Source organism: Pelophylax lessonae (assembly GCF_965119305.1).
Source record: "Pelophylax lessonae genome assembly, chromosome: 2".
Taxonomy (NCBI): domain Eukaryota; kingdom Metazoa; phylum Chordata; class Amphibia; order Anura; family Ranidae; genus Pelophylax; species Pelophylax lessonae.
This window is the reverse complement of record NC_138769.1, coordinates 686,260,166-686,281,286: the sequence shown is the minus strand read 5'-3', so window position 1 is coordinate 686,281,286 and position 21,121 is coordinate 686,260,166. Positions and strand designations below refer to the sequence as shown.

Here is a 21,121-nt window from a genome sequence, read left to right as displayed (position 1 = left end):
CCTTCCGAAGGGGGAGAAATGTGACAAACTCACTCAGGACAGGGGCTTTTGGAGGGGACTGCAGGCTAGCCTCTTGCCTACTGACTATGGGCCCTGGCTTGTGAGGGAACACTGTTCTTTGTGGGGTGTATGCTAGGGGGACCCTTGGAGTAATGTTACTTTGGATTTGAGTCCACATTTCCCCAAGACACACAGACTCTGGGACTCTAGGCCTAGGACCCACATTAAAGGCCTAGCTGCCTATTGCCAATAGGGGACTGCTCCGCACAGTCAGACTCATGGCAGATGCTAATGTCATCAGCGCAATCACCTGTCTTGCACAAATTGTTGATTGTGCTGAATAACTCACCTATTTTCTACTGTGGGGATGTGTTTACACTTATAATAATGTGCACTGTACTTCAGGAGCTCGGTGACGGCAAGTCTGCTATTTAATTAGCTCAAGTTAATTAAATCACTGTCATCTATTAGTTGCTAGTGGGAAAGTAGAATACTGTTTGTGTTGGTTGTTCCTTAGATAGGTCAATTATATTTCTGTACACAATTTCATCTGCATAGGATAATTAATCAGGCACCTGACCTGTTGGGATATATATATATATATATATATATATATATATATATTCGGTGTGAGCTTGTTCGATAAATGTTCCAGATCTCATACAAGCTATTCTCGGCTAGTTTTGTATGGGGGCGGCTAGAATATCGAATAGCTATGTTCAAGACTTAAGAAAGCGGTATTCTGGTGGAAGCACACAAGCACATTGTGGGGTCGCAGATCCGATACACAGTGAATCGGGGAGTGGCTGCAGGAGTGGGAACATGTAACATAATTCCAAAGGTGAACTTATCCTTTAATGTGGTTGTAAACTTGGTTACACCATTTGTACCTACAGGTAAGCCTATAATAAGGCTTATCTGTAGATACTGTGAATATCGCCTAAACTTGCACTGTTTGGGAGATATTCCGAGTGCATGCAGCCGATGACATAACATAATCGGTGTCTGCGCTCTGAAGGTCCGGCTTACCGTGCTGGACATTCAGAGCCCATGCCATAACTGGTAAAGTGATGTCTTTGCGGCTCCGGCCACTCACAGTGCAAGGAGCTCGCAAACACGGAACAAACACTAGGGGAAGATGTCAGCCGTCTCAGCGGTGAGTGGGCACCACTAGAAGAGCTTTGTTCTAAGGGTAAGTATTTCATATTGAGCCACTATGGAGATGCATACTAGCACATGATGCAGTTTTCTTACAGGTTTGTTTTATTTTTCCTTCAGCGTTTTACAACCGCTTTAACCCTTTTACTGCCAGGGCCATTTTTTGCACATATTTAAAAAAATCATTTTCGGCCTGAAGATTACACAAAACCCCCAAACATTATATATTTTGTGAAAGCAAACACCCTAGAGAAATAATAGTTGTAGTTCCAATTTTTTACGTAACACGTTATTACCACAAAGGTCTAGGGAACGCAAAATTTCAGTAAAAGACACACTAAAGTGAATTTTTGGGCAAACAAACGCAATAAACTACCCATATTTTGGTGAAATCTAAAAAACGAGGTTGCATGGAGTAAATAGATACTCAACATGTCCAACCTTAAATTTGCATGCGCCTGTTAAATGGAGACAAACTTCAGTACCCTATATTTTCTATAGGCAACGCTTCAAAAGCCACTATAGGTATCAGTCTTGTGTTACAGAGGAGGTCTTGTTTTAGAAATATTGCTCTCCCTCTGGCTTGCGCAGCGATATGCAACATGTGTACCATTCACAATCGATGTTTTCACGCGTATGTGCCCACGGCATGTGTTTATGTTCGTATGTGCGTATAAGTGGGGACGGGGAGGCCTCAAAAATGTTTTTGGGGGTGTGCTTTTTATATACGCATATATGCAAAAATGCCAGTAAATACATACAAAAAAAGTCTGAAAAAGTAGATGCTCAAACCGGAGTATTGAGTGCAAGAGGCCAAAAGGGGAAGCTCCACTTGTTTGCACCTTCCCCCCCTCCTCTGCCAAACTTGGCACTTTTTTTTTGGGGGGGTACATGGCTTTGACAGGTACCCACTTCTAGGTAAGATCAGCGTGGCAATCTATAAGGCGCCACTCAGGCATGTGCTGTAGGAAACCAGCTGTGAAGCCTGAAGGTAGGGATGCACCGAAATAACGGCCACCAAAATTTTCGGCCGAAAATGGGCCTATCCCATTTCGGCCGAAAATGGGTTAAGCATGCCGAAATTAATGGCCGCCGTGAGGAAGGAGGAGGGTGCAGCACAGGTTTGAAAAGTCCCGCCTCTGGCCGGCCGCCCGCCTCCCTGTGATGTCCCTACTACTACGATGTGTATGAATGAAGTGACACACCGGGCGGGAGGGCGAGCGGCCGCTAATAGCTATAGCTATGTGAGCGCTTCACTTCCCTGTCATGCAGGTATCTCCTCTGACAGGGAAGTGAAGCGCTCACATAGTTATAGCTATTAGCGGCCGCTCGCCCGCCCTCCCGCCCGGTGTGTCAGTTCATTCGTGCACAGATCGTAATAGTAGTGACATCACCGGGAGGCGGACCGCCGGCCAGAGACGGGACTTTTGAATGAAGGACACCGGAGGAGCAGAGTGTCTGACAGTAAGGACGCTGAGGCAGGAGGGGGGGGGGGGGGAGATGAGGCGGGGGGGGGGAAGCTAAGGCGAGCTTACCATTGGTATTATGCAGCATGAGGGGGTTAATGTAGTGTCACTGCTGGTCACTGATGTATTAGTGACCGACCAGTGGCAGTTAATTAACCCCTTTGTGCTGCATTAGTACAACCAGTATCAGTGCAACCAGTGTTAATTAACACCGATACTGGTTGCACTAATGCAGCACAAAGGGGTTAATTAACTGCCACTGGTCGGTCACTAATGCATCAGTGACCAGCAGTGACAATACATTAACCCCCTCATGCTGCATAATACGAATACCATTGGTAATTAAATTAACCTCTTGCCAACCCATCACAGTACATATACTGTGACAGGGTGGCAGCGACAGGTGTACATCGCTGCCTGGTTTTGGTGTATGCCCCTCTTCTATCTATTTTAAAATTATTTGTGGGAAAAAGTCATTTTCGGTTTCGGTTTTCGGCCAAGGGCATCCTGCATTTTCGGTTTCGGCCCAGAATTATCATTTCGGTGCATCTCTACCTGAAGGCTTAGTGAAGATGACGGTAGCCTCACCTGAAGCCAATTGAAGAATCAGCTTTGGGAGCGGACATCACTGGATCCCTGGGCAGGTAAGTGTCCTTATATTAAAGGTCAGCAGGTACAGTATTTGTAGCTGCTGACCTTTCATTTTCTGGGGGAGGGACTGAAGTTCCTCTTTAAAGTCACATTTCCCTCCAGTGAGGGAAACACAAATACTGATGGACTAGGCTGAGGGACCACCTTTTAAAGTCATTCCTTCTGAGTTGCCCACCTCCGGGGGGTGGAGACCGGCTCTCTCCTGTGCTGTCCTGGATGGACAACTAAGGTAAAAAAAAAAGGTTCTGGCAAGAAGATCATGGATGGTGGGAGAGGCCAGCAGGATGCCCACATAACTGAAATCCAATGAATGAAAGGCCAAAGACAATCTGGCTGGGCAGGAAAGTGCTAATTGATGCTGGATGTCCATAGCCGGGGAATGAGATGAGATCTGTCTGGTTTGCTTCAGCTTCTAATGCACACTGTGAGATCAGAGTAAGTAATTTCAGTCCAGGAGAGGAGCCTGTACAACACAACTGTGTAAGACTGAAGGGAAGAGCGGAGCTGACAAGTAAAGTGGATGTAAACTCTCACATATACCCAGTGAAGTGAACAGACTCAGATAATACGCAGAGATAAAAAAACATCTCCCTACATAAGTTTTACTTGTATATCTGCTGTCTTCCGATTTCTATACTGCTTAGAAAATGCACGTCCTGTTAGAATTTTCTCTCCCTGATTCACCTGTGGGAGGGAAGTTTGGCCATACACTGCGAGACAGCTGATTGGAGGAAAGGCACACACCCCCTCTCCACATAGGCAGAGGAAGGAAGAGCTGCGCTGTGAATAGACCAGCTGTCTGCTAATTTATTTCTATGAATCCACCCCAACACAAATATCAGCCTGGTTTTATCACAATTGACAGAGAACTTGGCAGAAGTTATCATGCTGATAACAGAAGAATGGCTATTTATACCTGTGAGTAGAATACGATACAGTGGCTCTGAGGAAGAGGCGTATGCCTAGAAACGCGTCAGCCGTCATCCTAATAGGACAATGGACTTTCGTATGGACTACTTCTGACACTCAAGTTTCTGAGTCCGATATGATTGATTTCATCTGCGTTTGCGAGTAGCCATTTTTATGTTACAACAATAAAACCATTATTGAGGATAATGCGCTAGGTCGGTGCGCCCTTTTTGTGTTTTTTGTTAACAGAAGAATGGAGCAGGAGAAAGCCTCCAGACTTGGGGCTTTGAAGAGAGATAAGAAAACATTACAGATAGATGTGCCCAGGTCAAGTTTCATGAATCAGGCTTACATCCACTTTAAGGGTTGTACATCTTTGCATCCTGAGGTTTAAGTCACTGCATTAGGCATTACTAACAATCCCAACAAGGGTGATTTCGGCAGACACGCTGTCTATCAATATAAAGTCCCCGAGTCTCAATAGATCACATATAACCAACATTTATTGAAAGCAACTTTTTATAAAAAAAAGTATCAAAGCAAGAAGGGAAGATTCAGACAAAGAACACAGAAAAACGTCATAAAAGTGCCCTCTGTTATAAGATGGTGTTAGTAGTGTTCCATGCAATATACACCAAGCTATAAACAGGAAGAACCCACACATGAAGCTAAAACCATTTATTACTGGGTGCCGGCTCAGGAGGAGAGTGCAGACCAGGAGGGAGCCGGCAGGTCACCAGGAGAGGGTGGAGGGAGCCGGCAGGTCACCAGGAGAGGGAGGAGGGAGCCAGAAGGTCACCAGGAGAGGGAGGAGGGAGCCAGAAGGTCACCAGGAGAGGGTGGAGGGAGGCGGCAGGTCACCAGGAGAGGGTGGAGGGAGCCGGCAGGTCACCAGGAGAGGGAGGAGGGAGCCAGAAGGTCACCAGGAGAGGGAGGAGGGAGCCAGAAGGTCACCAGGAGAGGGTGGAGGGAGGCGGCAGGTCACCAGGAGAGGGTGGAGGGAGCCGGCAGGTCACCAGGAGAGGGTGGAGGGAGCCGGCAGGTCACCAGGAGAGGGTGGAGGGAGCCGGCAGGGCACAGAGAGGAATCAGCTGGAAGGAGACTGAGGTGTATATAGGGAAAGTTCTGGGACAGCTGGAACAAGACTGAACATGAGTATGTGGAAGCAGGAGCAAACAATAGGTGACAACAGTGACAGCTGATAGGTAGATTATGTAACTGATAGCAGTGAACAATGATAGGTGGCAGTAGATGATGTGACCCAGTGAGAAATGAGAGGTGACAGTAAATGAAGTGGCAGGAGCAGTGAACAATGACAGGTGACAGTAGATGAAGTAACTGGGGCAGAAAGCAATGACAGGTTACAGCAGCTGAAGTGACAGGAGCAGTGAGCAATGACAGGTGACAGTAGATGAAGTGACAGGAGCAGTGAGCAATGACAGGTGACAGGAGCAGTGAGCAATGACAGGTGACAGTAGATGAAGTGACAGGAGCAGTGAACAATGACAGGTGACAGGAGCAGTGAGCAATGACAGGTGACAGTAGATGAAGTGACAGGAGCAGTGAGCAATGACAGGTGACAGGAGATGAAGTGACAGGAGCAGTGAACAATGACAGGTGACAGTAGATGAAGTGACAGGAGCAGTGAACAATGGCAGGTGACAATAGATGAAGTGACAGGAGCAGTGAACAATGACAGGTGACAGGAGCAGTGAACAATGACAGGTGACAGTAGATGAAGTGACAGGAGCAGTGAACAATGACAGGTGACAGTAGATGAAGTGACAGGAGCAGTGAACAATGACAAGTGACAGTAGCTGAAGTGACAGTGCGCAATGACAAGTGACAGAAGATGAAGTGACAGGAGCAGTGAACAATGACAGGTGACAGTAGATGAAGTGACAGGAGCAGTTAACAATGACAGGTGACAGGAGCAGTGAACAATGACAGGTGACAGTAGATGAAGTGACAGGAGCAGTAAACATGACAGGTGACAGAAGATGAAGTGACAGGAGCAGTGAGCAGTGACAGTAGATGAAGTGACAGGAGCAGTGAGCAATGACAGGTGACAGGAGCAGTGAGCAATGACAGGTGACAGTAGATGAAGTGACAGGAGCAGTGAGCAATGACAGGTGACAGGAGCAGTGAACAATGACAGGTGACAGAAGATGAAGTGACAGGAGCAGTGAGCAATGACAGGTGACAGGAGATGAAGTGACAGGAGCAGTGAACAATGACAAGTGACAGTAGATGAAGTGACAGTGCGCAATGACAAGTGACAGAAGATGAAGTGACAGGAGCAGTGAACAATGACAGGTGACAGTAGATGAAGTGACAGGAGCAGTGAACAATGACAGGTGACAGGAGCAGTGAACAATGACAGGTGACAGTAGATGAAGTGACAGGAGCAGTAAACATGACAGGTGACAGAAGATGAAGTGACAGGAGCAGTGAGCAGTGACAGTAGATGAAGTGACAGGAGCAGTGAGCAATGACAGGTGACAGGAGCAGTGAGCAATGACAGGTGACAGTAGATGAAGTGACAGGAGCAGTGAACAATGACAGGTGACAGTAGATGAAGTGACAGTGAGCAATGACAAGTGACAGAAGATGAAGTGACAGGAGCAGTGAGCAGTGACAGTAGATGAAGTGACAGGAGCAGTGAGCAATGACAGGTGACAGGAGCAGTGAGCAATGACAGGTGACAGTAGATGAAGTGACAGGAGCAGTGAGCAATGACAGGTGACAGGAGCAGTGAACAATGACAGGTGACAGAAGATGAAGTGACAGGAGCAGTGAGCAATGACAGGTGACAGGAGATGAAGTGACAGGAGCAGTGAACAATGACAGGTGACAGAAGATGAAGTGACAGTGCGCAATGACAAGTGACAGAAGATGAAGTGACAGGAGCAGTGAACAATGACAGGTGACAGTAGATGAAGTGACAGGAGCAGTGAACAATGACAGGTGACAGGAGCAGTGAACAATGACAGGTGACAGTAGATGAAGTGACAGGAGCAGTAAACATGACAGGTGACAGAAGATGAAGTGACAGGAGCAGTGAGCAGTGACAGGAGCAGTGAACAATGACAGGTGACAGTAGATGAAGTGACAGGAGCAGTGAACAATGACAGGTGACAGTAGATGAAGTGACAGTGAGCAATGACAAGTGACAGAAGATGAAGTGACAGGAGCAGTGAGCAATGACAGGTGACAGGAGCAGTGAACAATGACAGGTGACAGTAGATGAAGTGACAGGAGCAGTGAGCAATGACAGGTGACAGTAGATGAAGTGACAGGAGCAGTGAGCAATGACAGGTGACAGTAGATGAAGTGACAGGAGCAGTGAGCAATGACAGGTGACAGTAGATGAAGTGACAGGAGCAGTGAACAATGACAGGTGACAGTAGATGAAGTGACAGGAGCAGTGAGCAATCACAGATGACAGTAGATGGAGTGACAGGAGCAGTGAACAATGACAGGTGACAGTGGATGAAGTGACAGGAGCAGTGAAGAATGACAGGTGACAGTAGATGAAGTGACAGGAGCAGTGAGCAATCACAGATGACAGTAGATGGAGTGACAGGAGCAGTGAACAATGACAGGTGACAGTGGATGAAGTGACAGGAGCAGTGAAGAATGACAGGTGACAGTAGATGAAGTGACAGGAGCAGTGAACAATGACAGGTGACAGTAGATGAAGTGACAGTGCGCAATGACAAGTGACAGAAGATGAAGTGACAGGAGCAGTGAACAATGACAGGTGACAGTAGATGAAGTGACAGGAGCAGTGAACAATGACAGGTGACAGTAGATGAAGTGACAGGAGCAGTGAACAATGACAGGTGACAGTAGATGAAGTGACAGGAGCATTGAACAATGACAGGTGACAGTAGATGAAGTGACAGTGCGCAATGACAAGTGACAGAAGATGAAGTGACAGGAGCAGTGAACAATGACAAACATATGACAGTTGGAAGTATAGGTTAGAACAATGTGCAGCAATCGCAGGTGCAGTACGGGAAACGACAGCTGGATGCAAAAGAGCAGATGCCAAGGGGAAATGACAGATGACAGCAAGGAGCAAAGACATGTGTGGTTTGGGAAAAGATAAATGACGACAGTGAAAAAAACATGTGTGGTATGGTCAATGACAGATGACAGCAGGGAAAAGGGACAGGGACATAGGATGTGATATATGACAGCAGGAAGAAAAGATAAAGTAATGAGAGATGACAGAATAGAGGGGGTGCAGAGTGAGAGATGACAGGAGAGAGGGTCCATTTTGGGAAATTATAGATGACAGCAGGGCCGCTGATAGGGCAGTACAACCAGCCCTGTTGTAGCGGGCCCGGGCTCTATCAGTCCAGCAGGGGGGCCCGGGAAGCTTTACAGTTGTTTCTGCTTAAATAAATAAAAAGGTTTTTCTAAACCATCTTCAAATTGTTTGTTTGTTGAGGGTAATTTCCTGGGCCCCCTCGGGTTAACATTAGGGGCCCAGCAGGAGATGTCAGCACTGAGCAGAGGAGGGACTTCTTTTCCTTTTTCGGGGCGCAGGCAGACAAGCTTATGTGCTGCCATATAGTTCCGGTCACGGCCATCCACTGCCTATGTTTTCACTGGCGGAGTGATATTTTTCTACACTGCTCCCTCAGTAAGTTCCACGGACAGAGGAAGAGACTGATGTGAGGCAGGCTGGAGGCTGAGAGGGCACTGCAGGTTTAATCCGATGGCTGGGGGAGGTGTACAGCTTCACACACTGACTACCAAGGAAGGAAGGTACACTACACTCCCTGACTCCCCACTGTATGCCTACTATCATAATGACGATCAGATCACAGCAGCTGCTCTGTCAGTGTCACATTGCTGTTGGGTGCTGATTTTGTTAACTTTATGGCTGTACTGTGTTACAGATTGTAACACAGTACAGCCATAACAGAATCAGCAACCAACAGTGACACTGTGACAGAGGAACAGAGAAGCTGCTGTGCTCTGATCATTATAATGATGGTAATCATAACCATGAGATGCTTGCTTACATCTCTGTTTGGAGGGCAGTAAATGGCTGAGCTGTGTTTTTAAAACCCCCAACAACTCCCCATAAGAATTATTTGCCCAAGCATTCCACTTAGATCTGCCAGTCAATTTTTTGTGCAGACCTCTATGTAGATCTACAGAAATCCACATACACCACAGTGGATAGGGGTGGACTGGTGATGGCTCTATGGATGGACAGATGTAAATGGAAATGTGTCCATTTACATCAGGCTATGTTTGATCTGTCAGACAAGGACTGCTGTCTGTTTACATCCACCTACCTCTGGATATGTCCAGTTCCCAAAAAAAAAAAAAATGGAAAAGGACTGCATCCTTGTCTATTTTCCAGACCTAAGCATGACAGATCAAACATAGCCTGATGTAAATGGACACATTTCCATTTACATCTGTCCATCCATAGAACCATCACCAGTCCACCCCTATCCACTGTGTGGTATACGCGGGCATAGACTGAACTGGCACAGATGTTTTAACACTGCCATCTATGCCGAGGAGCTCCAGTTCAGCAGGGAATCCACTCATGGATCCCTTGCTAAGCAGATGTTTCAAAGAGCCCTTATGCTGGAAAGGTAGCGGGATGGAAAGTACATATGTCACAACTGCAAAGCTTTTTGCACAGCAAAAATTGTCCCCACTGGACCACCCACCATGTTGCCTACTGGCCACTATCCTATTCAACTGTTATCAGGATTTTGAAGTGGTTAAAACAGGTGCTGAAGAGGTGATACAATGCCTCCTCCCACCAGCCAAATGCTCTCTGAAGAGAGATCTGAATGCAGATCACTCTTCAAAGAGCAATGCTAGTGTGAAATAGCTCATACAGATTTTAAATAATTATAATTGCATGCTTCAGCTGATTTAAAGGCATCATAAATGTACCTTAAGGCTTCAAGGATAAGTTCACCTTTTAAAAAAAATAATAAATGCACATTTTTTTTGCAGTTAAAAAAATGTGCATTTATTTTGTTTTCTTTTGGAGCCTGTAAAGCATTGCACCAGCAATCAGCAGATCCCTGGTGCCATGTAGGTCTTCTTCAGATCGTCAGTATATCTGTGTACCTGTACATCCCGTATGGGCTTGCAGATACACTGACAGGAAAAAATCAAAGAACTACCACGGTGCTCCACAGCACCATTGTAGTTCTTTGAGAACTACAATGGTGGGGGGAGAGGCGGCTGCAGGATTTGGAACATGTTACATGTTCCACCCAAAATCGGGTGGTCAAGGTCAACTTATGCTTTAAAGAAAATCTACAGTATGCCTTAAAGTCAGCCGCAGCATTCTCATTAAAAAGGGATGATCTCAGGTTTGTTTGAAGCCTAGTCTAATCAAATTTTTAACAGGCAGGAGAAAAATAAATATCACTTGAGGACCAAGGCTGCATTTTGTTGATGTGGGTGGGGTCGGGGTGGGGCCCGCTGAGGTGGGCGGGGTCGGGGTGGGGCCCGCTGAGGTGGGCGGGGTCAGGGGCCCCGCTTAGGTAGGCTGTACGGGGCCCCGTGATTTCTAACAGCGGCCCTGGATGACAGCAGGGAGAGGTGCGAGGTGGGAAATAGGAATGAGCTCCAGGTGTGTTTGGGATCCCGCCAGGAAGCCGACACTGCACTCCACTGATCAGACAGGGAGACATTTCCCGATCTGTACAGCTGCGGACAGAAATGTCTCCCTGTTTGATCAGCTGAGTGCAGTGTCGGCTTCCTGGCGGGATCGGACAGGTGAGATCCCAAACACACCCGAGCCCCACCCAGAGGGCGAGGGGTGCAGGAAGACAGAGGAGGAGGGGGAGGAGTGCAGGATGACAGAAGGGGGAGGGGTGCAGGGTGACAGAAGAGGGAGGGGTGCAGGGTGACAGAAGAGGGAGGAGGGGGAGGAGTGCAGGATGACAGAGGGGGAGGGGTGCAGGGTGACAGAAGAGGGAGGGGTGCAGGGTGACAGATGAGAGGGGGAGGGGTGCAGGATGACAGATGAGAGGGGGAGGGGTGCAGGATGACAGATGACAGAGGGGGAGGGGTGCTGGGTGACAGATGAGAGGGGGAGGGTTGCAGGATGACAGATGAGAGGGGGAGGGGTGCTGGGTGACAGAAGAGGGAGGGGTGCAGGAAGACAGAGGAGGAGGGGGAGGAGTGCAGGATGACAGAGGGGGAGGGGTGCAGGATGACAGATGAGAGGGGGAGGGGTGCAGGATGACAGATGAGAGGGGGAGGGGTGCAGGATGACAGATGAGAGGGGGAGGGGTGCAGGATGACAGATGAGAGGGGGAGGGGTGCAGGATGACAGATGAGAGGGGGAGGGGTGCAGGATGACAGAAGGGGAGGGGTGCAGGATGACAGAAGGGGAGGGGTGCAGGATGACAGAAGGGGAGGGGTGCAGGATGACAGATGAGAGGGGGAGGGGTGCAGGATGACAGATGAGAGGGGGAGGGGTGCAGGATGACAGATGAGAGGGGGAGGGGTGCAGGATGACAGAGAGGGGGAGGGGTGCAGGATGACAGAGAGGGGGAGGGGTGCAGAGTGACAGAGGAGGAGGGTGGAGGGATGTAATAATAAGCACACAGTGACAGCAGGCAGTGTCAGGGATGACACACAGACACGAGGAGGAGCCCATAGGGGGCGCTCTCACACCGGGCCTGTGATGTGACAGTGGCGGGGAATGGTGATATGAGCGCAGTGACAGAACACAGCAGTGTACACAGAACAGCCCGGGTGTCTCCTTACCTCTGTCCCCTCCTCTGTGTGATTCCCCGCTGTGCGATCTCATCACTCCTCCGCCGGAAACACCGCCACATTCTTCAATTACAACTCCAGACACCGGGTCTCCACTGCGCCTGCGCACATTCGCCGTCACACCCACCTCCACGTGTAACCCCAAAACAACCCCGCCCACACTATTCTCTTACCAATCGAGACATGTTGTTGGCAATGTGACCCCGCCCCTCAATCTGTGTAGTTCAGCGATTTGCCCGGCCATGCGCTGTCCCCGCCTACAAATCACGGGCTGCTCAGCCTGGCTGTAATACCTTACTACCTACCTGTGCATACAATGTATTTGTACATTTCCTCTGGGGACTTCCATGAGGCACGTCACTCACCAAGGATCACCTACCTCCCCCATTCACCTACCTGTGTTACAAGGACCACCTACCTCCCCCATCCACCTGCCTGTATACCAAGGATCACCTACCTCCCCCATTCACATCCCTGTATTACAAGGATCACCTACCTCCCCCTCCGCCTACCTGTATACCAAGGATCACCTACCTCCCCCATCAACATCCCTGTATACCAAGGGTCACCTACCTCTCCCTCCGCCTACCTGTTTAAAAAGAACCTCCCACTTCCCTTATCCGCCTACCTAAATTACAAGAGCCACCCACCTCCCTCATCCACCTACCTGTATACCAAGAACCACAGACCTCCCCATCCACATCCCTTTATTACAAGGATCTCCCACCTCTCCTATCCTCCTACCAGTATACCAAGAACATCCCACCTCCATGCACCTACCTGTATAACAAGAATCACCTACCTCCCCCATCCACCTACCTGTATAATAAGAACCAACCACCACCCTTATCCACCTACCTGAATTCCAAGAGACACCCACACCCTCATCCACCTACCTGTATACCAAGATCACCTACCTTCCCCATCAACATCCCTGTATTACAAGGATCACCTACCTCCCCCATCCACCTGCCTGTATACCAAGATCACCTACCTCCCCCATCCACCTGCCTGTATACCAAGATCACCTACCTCCCCCATCCACCTACCTGTATAAAAGCAACCACCCACCTGTATAACAGGAACCATCCACCTCCCACATCCACCTAAATGTACAACAAGAAACACCCACATCTACCTACCTGAATAATAGGCCACCTACCTTCCTCCTCAAGGGAAAGGACAGTGTAAAGGGAGAAGTTTACAGAGGTCAGTAGAATGTAGGGCAGTGTACAGAGGTCAGTAGAATGTAGGGCAGTGTACAGAGGTCAGGAGTTTGTAGGGCAGGGTACAGAGCTCAATACAATGTAGGGCAGTGTGCAGGGATCGGTAGAATGTAGAACAGTGTACAGAGGTCAGTAAAATGTAGTGCAGTGTACAGAGGTCAGTAGAATGTAGGGGAGTGTACATAGATCAGTAGACTGCAGGAAAGTATACAGAGGTCAGTAGAATGTAGGGCAGTGTACAGAGGTAGATAGTATGTATGTAGGGCAGTGTTACAGAGGTCAGTAGAATGTAGGGCAGTGTACAGAGGTCAGTAGAATGTAGGGCAGTGTACAGAGGTCAGTAGAATGTAGGGCAGTGTACAGACGTCAGTAGAATGCAGTGCAGTGTACTGAGGTCAGTAAAATGTAGGACAATGTACAGTGGTCTGTAGTTTTTAGGTCAGTGTACAGTGGTCAGTAGAATGTAGGGCAGTGTAGAGAAGTCAATAGATTGTTGGGCAGTGTATAGAGATCAGTAGTTTGTAGGGCAGTGTACAGAGGTCAGTAGAATATAGGGCACTGTACAGAGGTCAGTAGAATATACGGAGTGTATAGAGGTCAATAAAATGTAGGGCAGTATACAGAGGTCAGTAGTTTGTAGGGCAGTGTACAGAGGTCAGTAGAATTTAGGGCAGTGTACAGAGGTCAGTAGAATGTAGGGCAGTGTACAGAGGTCAGTAGAATTTAGGGCAGTGTACAGAGGTCAGTAGAATGAAGGGCAGGGTACAGAGGTCAGTAGTTTGTAAGGCAGTGTACAGAGGTCAGTAGAATGTAGGGCAGGGTGCAGAGGTCAGTAGTATGTAGGGCAGTGTACAGAGGTCAGTGGAATGTAGGGCAGTGTACAGAGGTCAGTCGAATGTAGGGCAATGTAAAGGGATCAGTAGATTGTAGGGCAGTGTACAGAGGTCGGTGGAATGTAGGACACTTTACAGGGATCAGTAGTTTGTAGGGCAGTGTACAGGGGTCATCTGTTGAGAGTAGAGGGGGTCAGAAGGGCAGAGCACACGGGTCAGTAGTATGTACAGCAGTGTACAGGGGTCTGAACAGCAGAGTATGTTAGGTCAGAAGGGCAGAGTACACGGGTCAGTAGTATGTAGGGCAGTGTACAGGGGTCAGAATGGCAGAGTATACTAGGTCAGAAGGGCAGAGTACACAGGTCAGTAGTTTGTAGGGAAGTGTACAGGGGTCAGAAGGGCAGAGTACACAGGTCAGTAGTTTGTAGGGAAGTGTACAGGGGTCAGAAGGGCAGATTACAGGAGGTCAGAAGGGCAGAGTACAGGGCAGGGTCAGTAGTCTGTAGTAGAGAAGTGGTTTCCTCAACATGCAGAGCAGCACAGGAAGCAGTGGTGACACCTTGCTATCTGTACTGTTTCATTGATCTCTTCTTGCTCTCCTCTCTCATCCACCCCATTTGATAGCACATACTGTATGAGCACCTGAGATGGATGGGATTGGAGGAGGGTCAGCTATGGCTGTGATCAATGGATAGTTTGCAATCAACAGGTTGCTGACCCCCGCTTTAGAGAGAGAGAGCAAAGAGTTGACACCAGCAATGGATTCATGGGACGCAAATTACGTGACAGTTCAATGGAATCCAGGACTGTTGGGAGGCATGCTCATTACCGTTGCAGTACTCATTACCCTTGGAGCATTCCAACCTCCGCTTTATAACTCAGTAGTCCCAACCCCAGACAAGGATCTTAACCTGAATTTTGAATAAAGATGCATATTTAGACTTTCACAGCCCTGTTTTTCAGTGCTGAACTAATCCGGGTTCTTTCTGTGTTATGAGTCAGCAGCTCACTTTTAGTTGTTTCTCACTTCAGGCTACTAAAACACAGTGCAGCTGTATAGTAAACTGAAGGCTAAACCTCTACAAGTTGGGAACAGTGGACCTTAGTACAGTCTCTCTGCTCAGTTGGGCTTTGTGTTACCTTTGTCCCCAGGCCCAGTACTCACTCTGCTGTATGTGTTTTAGTAACAGCAGTCCAATCCATAGATTTTTTAAAGTCGGGTTCAATACTTTTGCAGTGTGTTAACACAAGAATATTGATGTTTAATATGCACATCAACTTGTTTTGTGCTTGGGCAGCCAGTTGGCTAACACACCAAAAGTGTGCATGTACTTTTTTTTTTCTAGCAATGCAGCACACCACACTACACAGTTGTGTAGTTGTGTGTTACAGTGAGTTGTGGGCCACTGCAAAGCATGTCCGTTGGGGGGGGGGGGGGGTTTGGAATTTAGAATGAATGGCACCAAAGCACTCCAATGCACCACACAAGCGTTTTGGAAATGAATTCCTGCAGCGCATATTTGTGAACCCAACCATGAAGATCTATCACACAAGAAGTGGAGCTCAGATCTCCAGCTCAGACATAAGTAGCATCCAATCCAACAAAGATTCCTGTGTTTTTTAAGTACCAGGTAGGTAACTGCAGCATCAGACCAGTGGAGGTTCAAGTGTCACTCCATGGTTGTCCATAACATCTTTTCAGCTACTGAATCAACATGGGGTGGAGTTTCACGTTTTACTCCATAGTCCCCAGCGATATCTGTTCAGCTACTGGATCAAAAAGGAGTGGAGGGTCAAGTGTTATTCTTTGGTCCCCAGTCATATCTATTCATCTATTGAATCAACATAGAGTGGAGGTTCAAGTGTTTCTTTATTGTCCCCATAGATATCTAGTCAGCTACTGAATAAACATGGAGTGAATGTTCAAGTTTTACTCCATTTTCCCCAGTGATATCTGTTTAACTACTGGAGGTTCAAATGTTACTCCATGGTCCCCAATGATATCCATTCAGCTACTGAATTAACATGGAATAGAGGTTCAAGTGTTTCTCTGTTGTTCCCATTGATGTCTATTCAGCTACTGAATCAACACGGAGTGGAGGTTTAAGTATTACTCCATGGTCCCCAATCATATCTATTCAACTACTGAATCAAAGTGGAATGCAAGTTCAAGTTTTTCCCAGTAATATCTATTCAGCTACTGAATAAACATGAAGTGGAGGTTTAAGAATTTTTCCATTACCCTTAGCAATATCTATTTAGCTACTGAATCAACCTGGAGTGGAAGTTTAGGTGTTATTCCAATGTTCCCACTTCTATTGACATCTATTTAGCTACTGAATCAACGTGGAGTGGAGGTTCAAGTGTTTGTCTAGTGGCCACAGTGACATCATTTTAACAGCACGTTTAACATGGGTAAGGTTTTCAAAGAACCTTGTAGCACATGTTGACCTTAGAGAGCTGATGCCCTTAGGGCCAGGGGCTTCAGTCAAGAGTTCCGAATTCAAGAAACAACTGTAGGCAAAACAGCCTTCCAAATGTCTGCTTAGGATGTAATGTAATAGGGCTCCACATCCAAGATATAGACAAAATTAAACCTAACAAAAGAAACAGTGGACAGTTTAGGTATCCCAATAAATGCAGTCCATGCGAAAATAAATTTTTTGTTACTAGAGTTTAAGAAGGAAAAATATCACCAACATGGTAAGATAAAATGAAAAAAAGTAACATTGGAATACAGTCATTGTAGCAACACAATCATCGATTTTATAAATCCAGAACCTATTAGCTATAGTAAACCACTAGCTCTTTAATTCTATCTGCCAAGTGCTCCATGTCAGAAGAGAGATTAGTACTATTTTTTTAAACTGGAGTTTATGGGAAATAAAAGGGAAATCATATAAGTGCATACAGCCAAATATGAGATCATCTGCATAGCGCAGAGTATACATGTTCAGAATTACACTGCTCAAAAAAACATTTAAGGAACACCTTAAAAGCACATCAGATCTCAATAGTGAAAAATATCATGCTGGATAGCTATACTGATATGGACTGGTTAGTGTGTTAGAAACAAAAGGATGCCACATCATTTGATGGAAATTAAAATGATCAAGCTACAGAGGGCTGAACTCAAAGACACCCCCAAAATCAAAGTGAGTAAATGATGCAGCAGGTTAGTCCAGTTTGCTGAAATTTCATTGCAGCAACTCAAAACGGTACTCAGTAGTTTGTATGGCCCCCCACGTGCTTGTATGAATGCCTGACAATGTCGGGCATGCTCCTAATGAGACGACAGATGGTGTCCTGGGGTATTTCCTCCCAGATCTGGACCAAGTCATCACTGAGTTCTTAACCGGTTGAGGTGCAATCTGGCGGCGTTGAATTGACCGAAACATAATGTCCCAGAGGTGTTCCCTGGATTTAGGTCAGAAGAGCATGGGGGTGTAACGCTCCTGCGTTTTTGTAGTAGGCTGGATTTGCAGCTGCAGAATCTCCACTCAGTAGTCATGTAGAGATGTGTTGAATAACCAGATCCAACTCTCCAGACTCATCACTGTGGGCCTGTCAGCTTCAGCATACAGATATACACACTCAATAAGATGTTCCTGGAGTGATAGGATGTATATGTTAGTATGAAGATGATGTGCTGATGGGACAGGTGTGAACAGTGACAGAGATGGTAAGCACTTGATAGAAATGTTCAGGAGAGTATTAGATGGTATTAGGTAGAATGCAGATAGGTTAGTAATCGAGTATGGTAACAGGTGGTAAGGACAGCAGATGACAAATACAGGATAGACTAACCCAGTGCAAGGATAGATGGTAGTAGACTCAAGAGCTAGCAATCTATGTAACAGTGCAGATGATAGAATTAGTATGCATAGATAGTAACAGTCCTTAATGTGCAGAGGTAGATAGTGTAAGTAAGGTTATGGAGGATTCCCCTGTGGGGTACTTATCACTAGTAAGGTTAGTAGTAGAAGGGTCCAGTAGTGAGGGAGTGATCCAGTAGCGAGATACAGGGATCAGTAGCGAGGTTCCGGTCTGTTTCCAAGTAAAAGAAAATAGCTGGATTTTCCGGTAGCAAGACAAGCTTGTAAGCATGTGGACACACAGGCAGGTTGAACGAACAATGTGAGAGAGAACGCCGGCGGTTGAAATAGCCGCTCTGCGGCGCTCTGCGATGACGTCATCCGTCTTAAAGGTGTATGCGTACCACCTAATTAGAAAGGTGGGACGCATATCAAAAGAAAATAGAAAATAAGGGTACCAGAGGTACCAGAATCTTACAGTACCCCCCCCCCCCCTTAAGGCCGGCTCCGGAAGGCCTATAGCACTGGTTTCTCCAGGTATTTCGAGTGAAACCTTCGTATAAGCCTAGGTGCGTGAACATCAGTGGTATCCAACCAGGTGTCGTCTTGGGGTCCATAGTTCTTCCATCTTATGAGATACTGGAGTCTTCCTCTATGGATACGAGAATCCAAAATCTCCTTAATCTCATATTCTTCTCCGCCTTCAACTTGTACTGGAGGTGGAGGCAAGATGGTAGGCCTTATTCCTTGATTAGGAACATGGGGTTTCAGTAGCGACACATGGAAGATGGGATGGATCTTGAGATCTGCTGGAAAGGTGAGCTGTACTGCAGCTTTTCCAATAAGTTTCTTAATTGGGAAGGGTCCCAGAAATAAAGGTCCAAGCTTTTTGCTAGGGATTTTTAATCTTAAATTTCTTGTCGATAGCCAAACAAGGTCCCCAATAGCATACTGAGGAGAAGGTCTTCTACGTAGGTCGTAGTACCTTTTTTGTTGGCTATGGGCGTGTGAGATAGTGGTATTAAGTAAACCCAGAGAGTCCTTTATTTGGGTAAGATAGTCTGAGGCTACTGGGTTACTTGATGGTAGGATGCGTGGTGGAAGAAGTGTGGGATGAAACCCATAGTTCAAGTAGAACGGACTTTGCTTAGTAGTACTGTGAGTTGCGTTGTTATAAGCAAATTCCGCCAGAGGGAGAAGGTCCACCCAATCATCCTGTAGGTATGATGTGTAGCAACGCAGATATTGTTCTATACACTGGTTAACTCTTTCAGTCTGTCCGTTGGTCTGAGGGTGGTAGGGAGAAGTGAGCTTTCGCTCAATCCGTAATTTTTGACAAAGAGCTTGCCAAAATTTGGAGATGAACTGTGAACCACGGTCGGATAAAAGAGTCTTTGGAATTCCGTGTAACTTGAACACATGTTTCATCAGTAGTTCCGCTGTTTGTTTAGATGAAGGTAGTCTACGGATAGCGATGAAATGTGCCATCTTTGTCAGGTGGTCCAATGACACTAGAATGGTATTAAATCCTTTAGAAGGTGGTAGTTCTACTATAAAGTCTAAGGACACAACTTCCCATGGAACCTGGGGTATTGGTAGACTGCAGAGTAGACCAGATGGTTTTGTAGTGTCAATTTTGGAACTTGCACAGATGTCACATGAAGATACAAATTTTTGTACAGACGTCTTCATATCAGGCCACCAAAACTGCCTAGTAAGCAAATTAAGGGTTTTCGTCATACCCATATGTCCTGCCATGGGCACATCATGTGATAACTCCAAGATCTTGGTACGCATAGTAGGGGGTATGTAGAGTTTGTCGTTGTAGTAGAGGAAGCCTTCTGCATCAGTACTTAGTTGTGGTGGAGGTGAATCCAATCTTATACTGTGCAAAATCTCTTCCTTCAGGGAACGAACAACCCCAATAATACGTTCATAGGGTATTATAGGAATAGAAGGGATTTCAGCGCAGTTATCTTCGGTTAATCATGATAGCGCATCCGCTTTTTTATTTTTGTCTGCAGGCGTGTAGGTCACTAAGAAGTTGAATCTTAGGAAAAATAATGACCATCATACCTGCCGGTGGGAGAGAGTTTTGTTAGTCTGGAGGTATTGAAGGTTTTAGTGATCTGTATATATGAGTATTGGTAACCGGGTACCCTCAAGTAGATGTCGCCAATTCTCCAGTGCCAGTTTTATGGCAAGCAACTCCTTTTCTACCACTGGGTAATTCACCTCTGGGCTGCTTAATGATTTTGAAAAGAAAGCAACTGGGTGGAGTGGTGAAGTATTTGTTGGTCGTTGGGAGAGAACTGCTCCTACTGCCATATTTGACGCATCTACCTCCAGAATATATTGGAGGGATGGGTCTGGATGGCGTAGTATTTGAGCAGAAGTAAAGCTTGATTTTAACAAGCAGAAAGCTCGATTTGCTTCTTCTGACCATTTAAATGGTTTCTTTATACTTGTCAGTTGTGTGAGAGGTCTCACAATGGCAGAAAAGTTCTTGATGAACTTCCTATAGAAGTTTGAAAATCCAAGGAATCGCTGTAATGCCTTACGAGTTGTTGGTATAGGCCAGTCCAGAATACAGGATATCTTGCTCATATCCATCTTAATTCCGGTTTTGGATATGATGTATCCTAGGAATAATATTTCTTCTTTATGAAATAGGCATTTTTTTAATTTCACGTATAGATTGTGTGCGAGTAATCTGGATAACACAAGTCTTACATGTTTTATATGTTCAGAGAGAGATCGAGAATAAATAAGTATATCGTCCAGATATACTACAACACAGACATCAAGTAAGTCTCTAAAGATGTCGTTTATGAACCTTTGGAAGGCTGCGGGAGCATTACACAACCCGAATGGCATCACAAGATATTCGAATAATCCGTATCTGGTTCTGAATGCTGTTTTCCACTCATCTCCGTCACGGATTCGGATTAGGTTGTATGCCCCTTTCAGGTCTAATTTAGAGAAGTAAGTAGCCCCACGCACTTGTTCAATGAGTTCAGGGATGAGCGGTAAAGGATAGCGATCCTTTATTGTAATCGTATTTAATTGCCTATAATCGATAATAGGCCTAAGACTTGAATCCTTATTGCGGACAAAAAAAAGTCCTGCAGCTGTGGAAGAAGTAGAGGGTCTGATGAACCCTTTTGTCAAATTCTCATCCAAGTATTCCTTGAGATGAGAAAGTTCATCCTGTGAAAGAGGATAAACATGACCGAAAGGCAATTTGCTGTTAGGGAGTAGATCGATAGTGCAATCATAAT

General features: G+C 46.4%; 1 protein-coding gene across 2 annotated transcripts in view; it reads right to left on the bottom strand.

Annotated features, from left to right (window-relative positions):
- SLC36A4 (solute carrier family 36 member 4) overlaps positions 1 to 12,094 on the bottom strand; it is a 516,124-nt gene extending 504,030 nt beyond the window's left edge. The window contains exon 1 of one of the 2 annotated variants that reach the window (XM_082245868.1): positions 11,958 to 12,094. In XM_082245868.1, the coding sequence (XP_082101994.1) occupies positions 11,958 to 12,000 (43 nt within the window). In that variant the 5' untranslated portion in view covers positions 12,001 to 12,094. Of the gene's footprint in view, positions 1 to 4,869; positions 4,930 to 11,957 lie in introns of those variants that run through there. The other variant, XM_082245869.1, reaches the window with a different exon arrangement.
- Between the last annotated feature and the right edge of the window lie 9,027 nt (positions 12,095 to 21,121).